Source organism: Agelaius tricolor, unplaced genomic scaffold (genome assembly GCF_023055355.1).
Source record: "Agelaius tricolor isolate 1412-34295 unplaced genomic scaffold, bAgeTri1.0.p SCAF_8, whole genome shotgun sequence".
Lineage (NCBI taxonomy): Eukaryota > Metazoa > Chordata > Aves > Passeriformes > Icteridae > Agelaius > Agelaius tricolor.
In genome coordinates this window covers 14,520,208-14,538,462 of record NW_027269268.1, presented here as the reverse complement: position 1 = coordinate 14,538,462, position 18,255 = coordinate 14,520,208, and the positions used below count along the sequence as shown (strand labels likewise).

At 49.0% G+C, this 18,255-nt stretch overlaps 1 protein-coding gene across 4 annotated transcripts in view; it reads left to right on the top strand.

The window, feature by feature from the left end:
• The first annotated feature begins 3,768 nt into the window (after positions 1–3,768).
• Positions 3,769–18,255, top strand: part of MFHAS1 (multifunctional ROCO family signaling regulator 1) — a 35,593-nt gene continuing 21,106 nt past the window's right edge. For all 4 annotated transcript variants that reach the window (XR_011679934.1, XR_011679933.1, XR_011679932.1 and 1 more), the window contains exon 1: positions 3,769–7,650. Coding sequence is in view for 1 of the 4 variants with exons in the window: in XM_071431676.1 (XP_071287777.1) it covers positions 4,461–7,650 (3,190 nt within the window). In the remaining 3 variants the exon portion in view is untranslated. The remainder of the gene's footprint in view (positions 7,651–18,255) is intronic.

Below are 18,255 nucleotides of genomic sequence, written 5' to 3'. Positions count from 1 at the left end.
GGTGAGATGGGGCTTTGAGCAACCTGACCTAGTTGAAGATGTCCCTGCCCAAGGCAGGGGGGTTGGATTTGATAATCTTTAAAGGTTCCTTCCAGCACAAAACTTCCTGTGATTCTATGAAAGGAATCATCCTTCCTGTACCTAGGAAGAAACAAGCAAAGCAATTGACATAGAAAGTGACATACAAACAGTATGAGACCTACCTATGGGGAAGTGGGGCTGGGTCGTGGGTTACATGGGGCAGTTCTGGGGATGCACCTCCTCTTCAGACTCTCACATTTGGGTGGGGGTCCCTATCCTATTGCACTCCCAAATTTCTCTGTAGTCTTCCTGCTCCACAAGTACAGCCCCACTGCTCCTCTACAGAGGGTTGAGACAAACAGCAGTGCTGTTCATCCCAGCCCCTCCCTTTCTCCTCCCAGAGCATGTCCAGGATCTCTTCAAGTGCTGCCATCACCATTTGTATGTGGCTTGTTAAGCCTTGGGGTAGATTCATAGCACTCCTGCAGAAATGGTGGGCAAAATCATGTGGAGAATGCAGTTCTGGCCAAAATTTCATCCTCACAGGGCTTCTATTTAAGGTTGAGGAGGAACATGTGGAGTATCTTTGAAAGCAGTCAGTCAACCCATTGCTTGTTCGCCAGCCAGCCACTGAGCCCTTGGAAACAGGGCTTCCTGAATTGGTGCCAAAGCAGGACCCTGGGTTTTTAACAAGTGGGTTGTGTCTCTGGTGGTGCAGAGGGCATGCAGGCTCCCAAGGGTCTGCCAGCCTCACTCACTGCTGCTGCCAGAGCCTGTGAGCTCTGCACTGGCCCACAGCACACCCTGCATCCGCCTACCGCAGCAGCTCGGTGCTTTTGTTGAGCTGATTTAAGTTCATGTCCTGTCACAAGCAGCTGGTTACATTTGCACCTCTTGTCCTGCAAGGGCCTAAAATACTGTTGATTACTCAGTGCCTTTTGCCTGACCCAGGAAGAAGGTGCTTTACATAGAAATCTTATTAATGATGCAGGTGCAGGGCTCAGTAAAGTGGAAGCACTTCAGATTTCATCTGAATAATTAAATTCCATCAATAGGATTTTGCAGGACTACTATTTAAAATTAATAACTGCAAATGCAATTCTGACATATAAAGCAACCCACTGAAATGGGATTATTTTTTTTTTTTATAAAATGCTTTATAGATTTCCTGGCAATCTTACAGCCACCTGGCTATAAGTCCCAGCTGATCCTGAGCAGCAAGAAAGGGGTTTGGTGTGGTTTCTGAATATTTTTAACCTCTAAAAATTAGGAAATGGCTTCAAAACTAGCATCCGGCATGCTGATGCTCATGTTTAATGGACCTCTAGTAAGCTGATGAGTAAACTGAGAGAAAATGAGGAAGTCATGTTTGGAAAAATATATCTCCTCTGCCTAAGAAGATGGGAAGATAAAGAATCATCTAGGTCTGTACCAAAAGCCACATTTTATGAGAAACAAAATCTTCCTTTTCCCCAGAAACTACCTATCTCATTCCCTATTGGCAGCTTTGACTGTGGTGAATGTGTTGAAAAAGCCAAGAGAAACCATCCCTGGCTGGCGCCATCACGGATTTGCACACTCATGCATAATGGGATAAAGTGTAAGGTTCATAGGAAAGCAGCAGAGCTTTCCTCTTTGGACAACCTTCAAGCAGCCCTGGGGATGTCTTTGTGCCAGCATGCTGTTCATCACGTTTCTTCTGCCTTAGCTTCATTCATCACCTACAGGAGCTTATCAAAGTTTGAATAGTGCTACATGACTTCTCCTTCTCAATGGGGAGGAATTCAGCTCCTGCTGCTTTGCATATTTTGATAGGAAGGTTGACAGTCAAAGCTTTCCCTGCTTAGTGAAAAAAACTTACTCTGTCTGTCCTTGCATGCTGCCAGAAAGATACGTTTAATACAGGCTATGACCTCTAATAGCAGGCAGATGGAGATAAGCACTTCTCTCCCTGGTGTTTTTCAGCTGGCTGAGCCAAGCAGCTGCTTGGACCATCCCCAGTGGAGGAGCTCCTCCAGTTTTCCCATGGGAAACAAGAGGATCGTGCAGTGGCAGCCTTTTGAGTTCACTTGCTGCGGGTCATATAGCAACTGGAAGCCTGCCCTGGCCTCAGAGAGGATCTGCAGTGCCCAAAGGAATCATGGGGAGGGTGGCCCTCAATAATGATGCTGCTTTTGCTGTCTTTACCTTGGAAAGAAGAAAATTTGCTGCAAATTTGAAGCCAGGGTAAATTTTCCTTGCAGAGATTTTTTGTTTCTAGAAACACCATCTTGATTTAAAAATGTAATTTTGATAGCAACAGGTTGGGTGATTTTGCATGTAGCGGGCTGGAAATGAAACCATCAACCTGGTTTTATTTCTACAAGAGTTATTGGGCAAGAGGGTGGGAGAAGGGAATGACTCTTCCCCAGTAGGAATTGAATGTGCCACTTTAGAAATGAGGAAGGAGAGTGCTCCTTTTGGAGCACAGAGAAGGGCTACTTCCCACGTGACCTTCAGAAAAGGAAAGACACAAAAACTAGGTTAGCCCAAATAAAAGATGTATTGACCCACTGCAGAGATGCTCTGAAAATAAATGAGTATAATCTTGGAAACTTCTTCTAGATGGGCACAATTTAGCAAGAGGCCATGAAGTATTTGTGTTTCCCAGGGCCAGGATCTGGAAGAAGTTTATCCCCAGGTTTAGGACCTCTCAGCAGAGTCTCATGGATCATGAGTATCCCTGCATACCTGTTCTCCAGACAGTGGCCCCAGACCCAAAACATGAGCTCAGGACTGCCTCTGCTGGCTTTGGGCAGCTCCTGAATTCTACTTGGAAACAGGTTTTACCTTCATACAGCCACACTTTCTCTCAGCACGGACTTTCCTCCCTGTCCTTTGTGTCCTTTGTCTGGCTTTACCAGGCAACACAGGAAGATTTTCTCTACACAGAGCGATGTCATTCTCACTTAGCAGCAACCTGGTGAAGGTTTCCTAGAACTCAGAGGGCCTGAAAAAGTCTTCTATCTCTGCTTGTCTGCTAATGATAGGAAATACAGAAACTAAATCTGAGCCTTTGCAATCTTGTAGTTTTAGTAATTTGTAAATTTAATAATTTAGTGCAGTGACTATGGCTCCACACAAAGCTGGTTCAGCTCTCTCCTCCTCTCCAGGCACAGTCAGATGCACAGGGCCACCCAAAAGGAAAGGTGTCATTCTTGTGAGGGCTTTCCACAATAAGGAAGACAATAAAGGCTATAAATCTGGTTGCTCTGTGAACTACTTTTCATTTCAAATCCTTTTTTTTTTTTTTTCTTTTCGTGGGTCTGAAGTAATAGCTTATAGCATGCTTTAATGGTAGCTGTTAAAACAAGGTGAAGGGTTGCTTCCACGGTGAAAGGAAGCACCAAAGACCCCAAGGCATGCTGGAGTGTCCAGTGCTGAACAAAGACAATGACGTTTTAAAATCTGTGAACCTCTGGCCACGGTGCATCACTGACATTTGTAAGGGTAAGGTCACACATCTCGGGAAAACTGAGCGCCTACAGCCCCAGTCACCCTGATTCGCGGCTCCGCTGTAAAGGGGCTCTCTTCCCCCTCCATAGCAGAGGTGGAAATTTCCACTCCTATTTCTGCGACCCCCTGGAGCAAAGCTTGACTGAGGAACCTGAAGAAGGCAGTGTTTAGGGTCTGGCCAGATGGATGCAGCACAGGAAACAAAGCACGGCAGGAAGGTGGCAGAGTTGCTCCGATTAACCAGAGGGCTGCAGGCTTTCGCACTCTCTCAACACGGAAGAACATTTACTGAATGGGAAGAAAGGTTAACCTCGATTTCTTGCAGGGCTGCATGAAAAATCAGCCCTTGCCTCGAGAAAAAAATGACACGGGGCAACACGACACCTTTTGCCGTAACTCTGTGGTGAGTCGGGCGGCTCGCAAAGCTCTCAGCGAGCCCAGGCGCTGGGCGAGACCCGGGGCGGCGGCTGTCACACACCGGAGTCCCGGCGGCACCGCCACCAGCACCGCCACCGCTGCTACTCCGGGGCCAGGCGGGCTCACTGCACCGGGGCACCCGAAGGGCCGCTCTCTCGGGCGTTGCCGGGGGTAGGAGCCGCAGGCCGGGAGTCTCTTCCGGACCGTTCCTTCTCGGGGAGAACGGGCTGGTGCCCGGCAGGCAGGGGCGGGGTGTCCCCCCCAGAGGCAAGGCCGGCTCTCCCCGGCGCGGGGGCGGCGCGGCGCTGCCGGGGCCGGGCCGTGACCGCGTCCCGCCCCCGGCGGGGCGGTGGCAGCGGCGGCGGCGGTACGTGCGCGGGGCGGCGCGGCGGCAGTGCCGGCGCGGAGCCGCGGGGAGCCCCGAGCCCGTCGCGACGGCGGCGACGCGCAGCGCGGCCGCGCCCATGGCGAGCAGCGGCGGCGGCGGCAGGTAGGGTCGGGCGGGGCGGGGGCCCGCTCCCCCGGCCATGGCTCAGACGGAGCCCCCGAAGGCGGTGCGGCTGTGGCGCGACGCCGCCCTGCGCGCACGGAAGCTGCGGGGCGGCCCCGGCGAACCCGAGCCCGAGCCCGAGCCGGACGCGGGGCCGCCGGGGGGGCCGCCGCCCCCCGGTGCCGCCGCTCCTCGCCTCCCGTCCCTGGCGGCGGCGGCGCTGGGGGAGCTGGAGGCGCTGAACCTGAGCGGGCGGGGGCTGGAGGAGCTGCCCGAGGAGGTGGGTGCCGCCCTGAGCGGGCTGCGGGTGCTCAGCCTGCGGCGCAACCGGCTGGCCCGCCTGCCTGCCGCCGCCCTGCGCCACCTGGGCCGCCTGGCCGAGCTCGACCTCAGCCACAACCGGCTGCGGGGCCTGGGGGACGGCGGGGCGCTGGCGGGGCTGCGAGGCCTGCGCAAGCTCAGCCTCAGCCACAACGAACTGGGCGCCGAGGGCCCCGGGCTACCCCCCCGCCTCGCCGAGCTGGGCTGCCTCGAGGAGCTCGACCTCAGCTTCAACCGCCTGCGCCGCCTGCCCGAGGGCCTGGGCCGCCTGCGGCACCTCCGCACTCTCGACGTCGACCACAACCTGCTGCCCTCCTTCCCTGCCCCGCTGCTGGAGCTGGCCGCTCTGGAGGAGCTCGACTGTTCCGGCAACCGCCACCTCGGGGCCCTGCCCGAGGGCATCGCTGCTCTCCGCCGCCTCAAGATCCTCTGGCTCAGCGGCACCGGGTTGGCGTCCCTTCCCGAGGGTCTCTGCCAGCTGAGTGCCCTCGAGAGCCTCATGCTGGACGGCAACCGGCTGCAGGCGCTGCCCGCTGGCTTCGGCAGACTACAGCGGCTCAAGATGCTGAACCTTTCATCCAACCTGCTGGGGGAGTTCCCCTCTGCCATCTTGGCACTGCCCAGTCTGGAGGAGCTCTACCTGAGCCGCAACCAGCTCACCGTGCTGCCCCCTCACCTCTGTCAGCTCCACCAACTCCGCACTCTCTGGCTGGACAACAACCGCATCCGCTACCTGCCTGACTCCATCGTGCTCCTCCACAGCTTAGAGGAGCTGGTCCTGCAAGGCAACCAGATCGCCATCCTGCCTGAGGGCTTCGGGCAGCTTTCCCGTGTCACCCTGTGGAAGATCAAAGACAACCCCCTCATCCAGCCCCCCTATGAGGTGTGCATGAAAGGCATCCCCTACATTGCAGCTTACCAGCAGGAGCTGGCCCACTCCCAGCCTGCCCTCAAACCCCGCCTCAAACTAGTCCTCATGGGCCTAAAGGATGCAGGAAAGACCCTGCTGAGACGATGCCTCATGGAGGAAAATGAGAAGAGAGATGACATGGGAAGCCTGGAGGCAGGGAGCACCCAGCATAGAGGGTTTCCTGGGCAACAGCAGGACATTGGGAGGGTGGCAGTTGGGTGTTGCCCCTTTTCAGAGCCTCAAGACAATTCCTCAACTCGGGTACCTGTCATGCAGCAGGTGGAACGTCTCCCTGCTGAGCGGCAGGACATCCCTTCTCGCGTGCCCTCTCACCGAGCAAAAGGGGACAAAACATCCCCTGCACCGTCACTGCCACCCAATGTGCCCCGAGTACCACTGGGACTAGGACTATCAGGAGGCAGTAAGGGCATCGAGGTGATGGACTGGACAGCAGATGCAGAGAGGGGCCTGACATTCATTGTCTATGAGCTGGCAGGGGACCCAAGCTATGATGTGATCCAGTCTTTCTTCCTCTCCCCTGGAGCCTTGTATGTGCTGGTGGTGAATTTGAGTGCCTACGTCCCTCAGCACTTCTACCCCTCTGTGGGCTATTTCTTACACTGGCTCAGTTCCAAGGTGCCCCATGCCGTAGTGTGCATGGTGGGAACCCATGCCGACCTCTGTGCGGAGCGGGAGTTGGAAGAGAAGTGCCTGGACATCCATCACCAGATCGCTCAGCAGGAGAAGAGGGATGCTGAGGGACTCCAGAGCTTAGTCCAGCAGGTGGATGAGGCTCTGGGACAGGACTTTGACCTGCGCTGCTCCAGCCCGCATGCTGCCTTTTACGGGGTCTCAGACAAGAACTTGCGGCGGAAGAAAGCCCAGTTTCAGTATCTTCTCAACCACCGCCCACAGATCCTGTCTCCAGTGCTGCCTTTCAGCTGCCAGGACCGTTGCCAGGTGCGTCGCCTGCGGGACAAGCTCCTCTCGGTGGCCGAGCACCGGGATATCTTCCCAAACCTGCACCGGGTGTTGCCCAAGTCCTGGCAAGTTCTGGAGGAGCTGCACTTCCAGCCTCAAGCTCAGCAGCTGTGGCTTAGCTGGTGGGACTCTGCCCGGCTGGGCTTGCAGGCAGGCCTGACAGAGGATCGGCTGCAGAGTGCCCTGTCCTACCTGCACGAGAGCGGAAAGCTGCTCTACTTTGAGGAGCATCTCACCTTGCGGGAGTACGTGTTCCACAACCTGCCGCGGCTCATAGACATCCTCAATGTCTTTTGCCAGCGGGATGCCACCGTGCTGCTCCAGAAACTGCTCAGCGACACCCAGATTGACGAACTGAGGACCACTCAGCTCCATCATTACGTGGAGGGCTTCTTGCTGCATGGCCTCCTTCCTGCCCATGTTATCCGTCTCCTTCTTAAGCCCCACATCCAGAGTCGGGAGGATCTGCAGCTCATTCTGGAGCTGCTGGAGAAGATGGGGCTATGTTACTGTGTCAACAAACCCAAATGCAAGCCCTTAAATGGGGCGGCTGCTTGGTACAAGTTTCCCTGCTACGTGAAAAACGAGGTGCCCCATGCAGAGGCATGGATCAACGGCACGAATCTGAGCGGACAGTCCTTCGTGGTTGAGCAGCTGCAGATTGAATATAGCTTTCCATTCATTTTCCCACCCGGCTTGTTTGCACGCTACAGTGTCCAGATTAACAGCCACGTGGTTCAGCGGTCAGATGGCAAATACCAGATTTATGCCTACCGGGGGAAGGTGCCTGTGGTGGTGAGCTACCGGCCTGCCAGGGGAGCTCTGCAGCCAGACACTCTGTCTATCGCTAGTCACGCGTCCCTACCAAATATCTGGACAGCTTGGCAAGCTATTACGCCTTTAGTGGAAGAACTGAATGTCCTGCTCCAGGAATGGCCGGGCCTGTACTACACTGTGCATGTCCTCTGTTCAAAGTGCCTTAAAAGAGGGTCACCCAACCCACACACTTTTCCAGGTAAGGCACAGCCCAGCTTGCCTTTCATCTCTTTTGGAGCTTTGCCCCTTCTAGAAAGGTGTCTTATGAGGTCAGCCGTAGCTCTATTTTTTTTTCTTTTTTTCTTTTTTCTTTTCTTCTCTGCTCTAACTCCTTTCCCTGGTGGTTTGAGTCATGAGAGAAAATATTAGGGTAGCTCCAAGGAGACAGGCTTAAAATAACCTTATTCTGAGAGGAGGGGGGTGTTACATCCCCCTTTGTCTGCGCCTTTTCTCTCTGCTTTTTGGGTTTTGGCCCTGAGGGTTGGCAGTGCCATTGTTGAGAAGTCTCTGAACTGTCCTCCTTGTTTTGATTTCTTTGAATGGGATTGTGCTGTTGGGGTTTTTTTCCCCTAGTTCCTTTTACCCTGCAGCTCCCACTTCTTTGGAGCTATTTGTAAACATGAATAGAGATGCCTAAAACATTGCAGGTATCCCCCATCCTCCCCTTCAACCCTCCACCCCCAAAACCTGGCCTATGCTGCAGTCTGTCTGAATGCAGGAAGGCTCCTCCTGGTAGACAATGGGTGTGTTGGTCTCCATAGCCCTGTGTAAAAAGAGCTTTCTCTGAGCTTTCTTTGAGCCCTGTCTCTAGTAGGAAGCATTCCTCACTGAAGAGAGAAGGATACTCCATCTTCTTTGTTTAAGTGTCTCACCTAGAAGTGATTCCCAGACTGTGCCTTTTGGAGCTGTTCTCAAGCACGTTTTATTTTCCTTCCTCTCTCTCCCTTCCTCAAATAAAAAAAAACATAACCTTTCTCTGGAACGTGACTAGTTGTGGTGCTTTTTAAAGCTGTCACCTCTAAAGTTGTGATTTTTATCAGTGATGTTTTCCAGCAGCATCTGTTTTACTTTGTGTGTGCAGGTACTAACTAGTGTCCTCCCTGCTCTGCTTGGGTTTGCTCTGCGGCTTGCAGGGTGCCATGGGAAAGGTGCTTTGATGTGTAAATCTGCATGAAATCAAAATGCAGTCTGGACTGTGAGCAATGCTCCAGAAATCTGCATTGTAACAACCATGTTAGAGGTGTGTTGGCACGTTATTAAGAGGTAGCCTGAAATTGTGCAGGGAACTGTAGCATGATTTGACTTAGAGCAAGCAGCGTTGCTGAATTTGTTCATTAGCAAATGTGATTAATAAGGTGTGGGTTTTCTGGGGTTGTTTTGGGGTTTGGTTTCTTGTTTTTTGTTGGTTTTTTTGTTCCTCTGGACATTTAGAATAAGGAGGTGCAGTTTGCTCCTCAGCCTGACTCCTGGCTTCATCAGCTGTATCTCCCTCCAACTGCTCACTACTTATGTAAGAGCCATTGGGCTGGGGGGTGAGCCCATGCTGTGAGACGTGCTGAGTGATATCTTGCTGCTGACATGGTGCATAGGGCAATGTGATCTGCTTTCCAAACAAGAAACTCTGGAAACTGAAAAAGACAAACCTGCTACAGAACCCCTGAAAAAAACCCCAAATACCCTCCCCAAAAACCTGCCAAAATTAGTCACAACAGCAGACACGTGAGTGTGCAGTGTGATGGGCACTTATTGAAGATTTAGCTTGTGAATTCCAGTCTCTAGTCAGGAATCTCTTTTTTTTTTTTTTTTTTTTTAGCTGGTGAATGCTTTGTGGCTGTCTCTTTTCTCCCTGTGAGTAGATGATGCTTTAAAAGGGAAATTTGAGGAAGAGCCAGACTGTCTGCAGGCAGTTGTTGCTGACCCCAGTGATGGTCAGAGCAGGTTCAGAAGCATGAGAGGGGCATTGAATGGCCTTTTCCTTTGGACTTGGCTGTGCCATGTATGTTTCCTTAGAGGTGGAAAAGGATTTATCTTGCCTGGGAGCCAGGCCAGGTGTGCTGGGAAGGGAAGGCCCAGGTAAGCAGTGTGCTGAGCATGAGAGGAGCTGGGGCTTGTGTGCCAGGTCTCCAAATGACACCTGGGTGATGCTGCCTGTGGAAAGGGGGTTGCAGCATTTTTGAGGCACTCCAGCAGGGAGTTCAGGCCTTGCTATCCGGGGCACAGGATAGCATCCCAGGTGTGACCCTGCTTTGGGGCAGGGAATGACTCTTTTAAACATGGACACCCTGTGACTCTAGCTGGGAGAACAGCAGACAGACATGTTTAAAAGGCAAGGCTGATCTGTGGAAATGCTGAAGAGTGATTAAATCAATTTATTGAGAAGCCTGCTTGTTGTCATGGATGATGCTTGAATCTAGCCCAGGTTTGATCTGGACTATATGAAAAATGTGAACTGTGATTTGACTTGGGAGGCCTGTATGTCTGCATTTAATCTAAAATATTCCTTGCTGTGTATCTGCTCTATGAATAAAAGACTGTTTAGGAGCCCCTAAATGGCAATCGTGAAGCTCAAGAATTTTTTTCCCTCCCGATTTTGTTGATCAGGAGGCGTGCATGTTTAAGCCATGCTGCCAAGCTTGCTGTCATGCAAGTGAATCATGGTTGGTGTCATTTTTGACAAGGTGTAGGAAAGAGAGGGGTCTATGTTACAAAAATATGTAGTGAAGGAGATGTCTGTGTTTCTTTCCAAGCTCTTTTAGTGGAAATCACTGACAATTACAATGCTCCTAATACTTAAATAGGTCTGTGGGCTTTTTAGGACTGCACTGAAGAAGTGCTTTGCAGCCAGTTGACCTTAATAAGGGAAATATTTCTGTGTAGACACTGCCAAATTTGTGCTCAAAAATGGAAGTGCAGTCTGGCTCTCTGTGTGGTTGTGCAATCTGTGTCATCATTCATGAAACTGATGGTGCATTCTTTGGTCATCCAAAATTTTTATTAGAATCCCTTTCAAAAAGGGAGTTCACAAGTTGAGGATTAACCTTTGCTTTTCCTCTCCTTCCCTTTCCTCTCTGTCCTGCACACTATAGCGTCCACTGATGATACACACAGAAATAAATACTCTAGGAATAGGGCTACTCTGCGTAGAAATGGTAAATAAAAATTAAGGTTCTGGATTCAGTTTTCTGAGGGTTTATTGCAAAGAGTGAATGAAAGTGATACAAAAATGCTTTGTTGGGGTCCTTTTAAGGAAGTTTGTGTGTTTGAAACGGTTTTGTAGCTGGACAAAATGGTAACTGAATTGGCATCTGAGCTGGAATTTCAGTATGCTTTGAGGCTGCAGTCATCCACTTGGCTGATAACAACTCAGTGTGTTAAATTGGTTTTTTTCTTTTACATTTGCATGATATATATAAATGAAAGTGTCCCTACCAGGCTAAGAAAGTCATATCTCTCTTTGAGTGACCAACAGGAATGGTTCACTTCTCCAAGACAGTAAGACCTCAGTTGGGTCATCACAGGCATGCTCTCATTTGTATGTGATGTTTTTTTAGCCCCTGGACTGAAGAGCTTTTAGGTTATTCATGTCTTGTAAGCTATTAAGTGACTTGGGATTGGGGGGTGGAGGTGGTTTGCCATCTGTCTGATAGTGACACGTGTGCTTTGTTTGGACAAATGTGACTGGATTTTCCAAGCTTGCCTTCATATGCACCTGCTAACTGCCCTGCTGCTGTTTCCCCTTGCCCTGTGCTAGGCTGGGTCTGGGGCACCACACGCTCTTCCAGACTGGTTTTTGTACAAGGTGCACCTTTTGTACAAGGTGTCCCGATGTCCTGTGCATGATTCTTCTGGTGTTTGGGCTGGGAGGGATTATGTTTGACCGGTGCTTTTCCTTTATTCCTGCCTTGTGAAGGGGCTGTATGGGTGTAGAAAGAAGAAAGCCGGGGTCTGTGTCCATTGCAGAAGACGGGCAAGTAAGATAAGGTGATGTGGGTTTCCACAGAGTAAAAACATGACAACAAATAGAAAGCCATGGGCAAAAGTACTGTGTGGGCCTAGCAGCCCCTGTCCAAAAGGATGCTTCAGAGCTATTGGGGAGCTTTGAAAGGCTCTGGAGGATTAGCAAGAGGTCTTTTGTGGAGGGAAAGTGCACATCTGCCACCTGCCTTGCTATCCCTTTCTTGAGGTATCAGAGCAGGGAGATCACAAGCCTTTATTCTGCCTGTCTCCCGCATTGTGGGTGAGCAGAAGCAGGGATTATAGTGCCAGTCACCTTAAGGGTTACAGATGGAGGTATCATAGTGTAGTTCCCCTGTGAGTCTCTCTGTCATGGCTAGAGCAGGGCTAACTAGGCCATCATATGCACATGATTCAAAGTGAACATGCTCACCAGCCCTGAGTTGGAGTCAAAAGCTATCATGACCTCCCTTGGTGACTGGGATGGAGTCAGGAGACAGAGAGGTGGAGGAACCTGTGGTGTGTCATGCTGTCGAGTCACCCCATGCAAGGTGAGGCGAGAGCAGGTGAGACTGGTTTTGTCAGAAGAGCTCTGAAGTTGCCTCAAAATCTGAGCTGCTGCTCGGTGAAAGGCTCATGTCAGGTATCTAATTCCACTTTGTAGTCATGCTTTAAGTAGCTGGGGTTCTTTTCATAGACAATTGCAATAGAGCAACACCTGCTTGTTAGAGAGCCTGATGCTAACATTAGGCAGCCTTCTACTTCCCCCATTTGCAGGTGGAGTCTTTTTTGCTTGACTTTCAAAGTAGATGCTCTGGCTGTTTTGGGGCTGTTGTCACATATCCTGCAGGCTGTGGCTTCAGCAGAGTACTAATTGGAGACAGAGGGACAAGACTTCAGCACCATGTGATCTTTGGATGTGGATTATCTGGGTGGCAGGATGAAGCTGAACAGGGCCCTGTGGTTCAAGGGAAGAGCATAGATTGGTTGCTGGACTTGGGGAAGCTACTGTCATTCTGTGGCTCTAGCATGGATAATTAAGTTTACTGACTAGAGCTGATTTCTGTGCTGCTGAAGTGACAGCCTTGACTGGTGTGACTTGCTGTAGGTAACAGTTTAGGAACACAGTAGTAGCCTATGCACCATCACTGATTTTTAGAGATTTCCTTCATACTAACCTATGTGTTGCAAGGTCAGTATTTGAAGTCCTCTTGTTTGGTGGCTGAGGCATCCTCTAATTTAAACAACATGTTGAAAGGGACAACAAAAATTTCTGTGGTCCTGAAGGAAGCTGAGAAATTGCCAGAGGACATATGTGGTATGCAGAGTGGGTGGCTGCCATGGGACTGTCCCTGGTGGGGTATGGATGTGGGAATCAGTCTTTGGAGAGAGCTGAAGTAGTCAGTGCAGACCTGAGCTTGTGCTGACAGTCTGGCTTGGTATGATGCAGGAACAGGAGGGAATGTGGATGCCACAAGAAAGGCTGAGGTTTTTGAATTGCCTTCTTACAGCTGTCCTGCAGTGTCTGGTTACTCATATTGTGTGTGTTTGGGGGCTCTTATTTTTAAACGCTTAATATAGAACTTGTTAAAATTGCTTGAAATTAGAATGGCAACATGCACACTTTAAACTGCTTGAAGAAATCCTCTTTCTTTATTGAAGGAATCCTCTTCCTTATTCAAGAAGTTCCTATGCATTTCTGATAAAAGAAAGCTTTCCTGTTATGTCAGCTCTGGTACAGGGAAGCTCTTCTGGTTTGTCCCTTAACAACTTGTCTTGCCCTGGCCTGTTCCCCATGGGGGTCATCTCTGGGCATTGAGCCTCTGGACTTTGATCTGACACCACTGAACCAGGGAGATGCTAGATTTGGTTGAGTGGATCTTTTTGGTTAGGTTAGTGAAGCAAAGCAGAGTTCTTGGCCTTCAGTGCATTACTTTTTTTTTTTTAGTTTGTGTTTTTGGTTTGTATTTTTTATTATGGTTGCTGAAATTTGTCTCTGCAGGAAATGACCTATAAAAGAGTTGCTGGGTACTTGATGATTCTTTAAATCATTGCATGTTTAAAAGCTACTGACTGTGAGGGTGAGATAAGCTCTTGTTGGAGGTTTTTCCCTCTCTGGAGTCAGTTGATTACATGAGGACTGATTTGTGTGATGCTTCAGCATGCTGTGGACACAGGTGTCATGCAACATGCTTTGCATTGTCTTGTATGCTCACACATCTGGTGATATGATACCTGCTTCTGCAAGCACTGAAGTGGAAAAGTTTTCCCATGTAAGTTTAGTTTGAGATTTGGCACATGAATGATCCACATGCAGGTGTATTACAGGAGAGATCCTTGTGCATCTCAGGAGAGGGTGGTGGGAAATCACCAACAGTGCTGAATTGTTGGCATTTGGGGATGTGAACATGTTACTTGACATTGGGATAGAGATGTAAAAAATAGTATCAGTTTAAAAACAACATAAAAGTGCATCTGGTAGGTAATTCTCCTGTATGCTGTGGTGTCCATTGTTTTTGCAGTATTAAGCAAGGAGCTGTGATATCCTAGCGTGCTCTCCAGTTAGTAATTTGCTAGTAATAGTGCAGGCTACTTGCTTGATTCTTGAAAACAGTTTTCTAGGGAAGAAGGGGAAATCTTCTAGGGAAGTAATCTTCTAGGGAAGAAAATTTACGTAGTGAAAAGTCGTATGTGGGGTTTTAGTTCTTGGAAGTCATCAGTGTACAATTTTTTTTCTACCTCACCCCCACTGTGAATAGAGGAATAACCTCTGTAGATATGTAAAGAAAATTGTGTTCTGGGGGTTGAGTACAAGATCATCAGTTGTGGCCTTTTACCTCCTTCTCCTTATTTGTGGTACCTGTGCTTGTCACACACGTGTGGACAGCTGTGAGAGTAAGCAGGCTGGTGCCAAATAAGATCAGCTCTTCTCAGGTGCTTTGGAACTTGTGGGATACCTATTTCAGGGAGCTCCTTGTAGGGACAAGGAGTGGAAAGAGACTGCCTGGAGTACAGTGTGAATTATAACCACCAAACTCCTCTGCTGAAAACAAAATGTGTCAGTGCTTTTGACTAGCTAAGAACTTACCTGTGTCTAAGAAAGTAATGCACTTGGGTTACAGGAGTCTCAGCCTGCCTCCATGGTGTGTTATATGGTGGTCTTGCCTACATCAGGAGAGCTGATGGGATATTGGTGACCACAGCATGAAGGAGCTGTCTTATACAGAGGATGAGGAGGCTGTGGTGTTTTTGGAAGCTGTTGCATGGATAAAGTTTACAGTCTTGGATATCAAGGTCACCTGTGTGAATGTAGCCTTTGTTCCAGCTAGACCAGGTGGGAGAGTTTTGTCCTCTAGCAATTTCTTTCTGGGGAACCAGATGTAAGACCTGTGAAAATAAAATGGTTGGTGGCTATGTTAGAAATTTAATTTGGGATATTCAAATGGACCGAACATCCCCACCTTGGAGGGCTTATGGTTCCTCCTCAGGAGGCTGCTGGAGGCTGAAGACATATTGCACTTGTGGTATTTTGCTGGCTAAAGCATGGTGGTAACACTGGTTGGGTTGCCAGCATGGTCAGTGGTACTGTGATTTCAGACTTAGCAGGTTCTGTGGTTAGGGGTGACTTGTCTGTGGCCAGAGGATGGAGGCTGTGCTCAGACTGAGCTGTGACTGCTGGAGTGCTTGCCTGCTGGAGTTGGTTGTGGTTTAAAGCAAGACCTTAATTTCAGATTTGTTTTTTTTGTTTTCCCAGTGGTCATTTTCAAGAGCTCTGAGCTTTACCCAAAGGTGTACCAAGTACACTTCTTACTGGTTTTAGCTGTGGATTCCTGGGGGAGGAGTGTGAAAATGGCCTAGGACTTAACCACTTTACAAGGTAGCATTAATTTTGACTTGGCAGTTGAGCATGGCAAGCTCTGCCTGAGCCAAGCAACAGCTTTGAGATGAGCAATGTGCTACAGTTGGGAAGGCCATTAAACTGAGCACTTTGTGAAGATCACACTACACTGAACTCTCAGGGCAAGTAACCTTCAGCACAAAATAAAGTTCAGTCTCAAATCCTGTTCAGACCTGCCTTGTACTGCCAAATGCTGACTCGGATTTGGTGCTTGAACACTCCAGGAAGCAGCTGTAGTGTGGTTGATCTAGGATACATTGAATTGTGCTGGTAAGATGATGGGAAACTTCTGCTGGGCTTTTACTGGTGGGATTTCGCAAGCTTTTCCAAGTGCATTTCTGCGAGACTCTTTATGGAAGCAATACCAGGAAATCTCTTTTATCCAGTTTTAGGATGATGTTTGCCAAGAGTCTAGTTTAGAGAAGCATTTTTGTTTGTGTTATCTGAGGGAACCTACACTGTTCTGGGAAAGCTCCTTCCTCCTCCATTCACAGTACCCATCACTTTCTGTAGAGTTTTCAGTCTCTTCCTGTTACAGTGTGCCAGGAACAAAACAAAGGTACAACAGTGGTAGGACAGGGATTTATGTGCCTTTTGCCCACAAATAACTGGTGATAAAATTAATATTGTAGGCTTTTGCCCTAACAGAATACAAGATTATGGCACACTTCACTCAAGACTGGTTTCTTGAATGATGTTTACATAGTAACTTTCCAGTCTGTGTGCTGAATTCCCCTTGGATCATATTCTTTACATTTTTTCAGGTGTTTTTCTCTCTAGCAATACCGAGTGAGCAATGGTATCTGATAAGGAACAGATCCTGCCATACAGCAGGGTAGGGTTGTTTATGAACTTCCTGAAAAATTAATTGGCTGTGGTTTCCACAGCATCAAAATCTGCAGGGTTTGATTTGAGACAGAGGTGCTTGACCTAATTTGCTTTAGCAAATGCATCTAGCAGTTTCTGCCCCATGAAACCATGCAGTAGAAAAATATTGAAGGTGTACGGTGATTTGGCCTTGCTTGACTTTGAGAGATGTGTGCAGTGCATTTGGTTCTTGTGTATCAGTGCATGGCTGGCAGCAGAGGACTGCAAGAAGAGCTGATTTGTCCCTAGGCTATCCCTAAGTGTTCTCATATTTAGGAAGACCCTCCCACTTGCTGCATGGGCAACATACAGAGGGAGGGCTTCTTGCAGCAGAAGAAAAAGGCATCTTTATCATGCTGTTTCTGAAAACTTATGATGGACACAGCAGAACTGCAAAATTGTCCTGCAGTACAGACCATGAGTCTGCATGGTGCAGCAGCTCCCTGCTGCATCTCTAGCTGTTGTTGTGGAACTCTGTTGCTGGCTATTTAGTAGCTCTCTCCACTCCCTGTGGCCTCTTTGCTAAAAGCAGCAGTCAGGTATGGATGGCAAGCAGTTTTTCTCTGAGCAGATAGTGTTAGAAAGCAAGAACTTAGCCCTGTGCAGAGCTGAAATGCACAGGCTGTACAGTGTGGAGGATGGAGAAGCAGGGACTTCTGTCTGAGGCTGCCTGACTTCAGTCTTGTATTCTAAATATTCCTGTTGCCCATGTCCAAATAGTTGCATTTTCATCTCTCATGAAAATTCTCAGATAAATTGAGATCAATAAAGAATGAAGTACTAAAAGATGGGGTAATGGCTGGTGATAAAGATCCATTCTGAGAAGCAGTCATCCCATATTGATGTTCCTGACACTTGAATTTTTATCATTCCACCCTCTCTCTATATTTATATCATGTCTAATTCACCAGTCTGTACACATATTCTCTTTTACTACATTATGGGGAAAACAGCTTGATTGTCTGTCAAATTGCTGATCTTTGCATTTTACAGGATTACACCCTCAATGTATAATAGTATGCAGCTGTATTTATTGTCATGTGTGATGGGGAATAGTTCAAGTTGTTTATGCAGAATTTTTTTTTCGCCCAAAAAGAGCTGAACAGCTCGGACCTTGTCTACATGGCACCAAAGGGGGACTAGAGGCAACTACATAGCTTAGTTGTCCCCTTACTTTTGGAATTCTTCATCTGTGAAGCTGAGTGGCTCACAGGAGCAATGACCTTCCTTAGCAGGGGCATTTAGTCATGATGGGACACACAGGAGCTGGAGCAAAGTGACAGTGGGGTGGCAGCTGGGCTGCTCTGCACACCTTTGAGAGAATGCGTCGTCTTGCAAATTGCAGACGCACCCGGGAGTAGCCACAGGGCATGGGAAATTGCAAATCCAGACAAACTGGTGTCTGACTCAGCAACAGCTGTGTGGTGACAAACTCTCACTAATGACAGAGAGCTTTTTCTGGGTCTAAAATGTTTTTATAAAGTGTGCTGTAGGTTGAAAGAACAGCTGCTGTCTTTGGCCTCCACTGCCTTAATGTGGGCTTTGAGCCAGCCAGCCTCTGTCCCACTGTTGAACTTCTGGGGTCACTCTGTTTCGCACCTCTGTATTGCTGAGCAGCCCAACTAGAAACAAGCAGTGAGAGCTGGAATAATCAGTTCTGGCTCAAAGTATTCCCTGGGTAGTCCTTTGGATGGATTGGCTTTCTTGGGGAAGCCTCATCTGGACTGTATCTTCAGGAATCCAACATACTGTGTGTTCAGAGAGAAACAAGTAGGTGGACCTCTCCACATTTCCAGCATATTCCAGGCAGGGGAAGATGGACAGACTTATCCTTTTTATATGTCTGTGCTACTGCAGTGAAGAGGAGATGGAGGATTTTGTTTCCTCTCCTGGTCTGCACGGTGCTTCTTACACCCTTGCTGTCTGTGGCTGTATTTTTGCAGTGGGTTTCCATAGCAGGGTTTTGGTAGCAGGAGTGGGGCCCTACAGAGTTTGCTCCTGTAAGAAGCTGCTGGACACTTCCCATCTCTCTGACAGCCAGTGCCAGATGGCTCCAAGACAGACTCACCACTGGCCAAGGCCAAC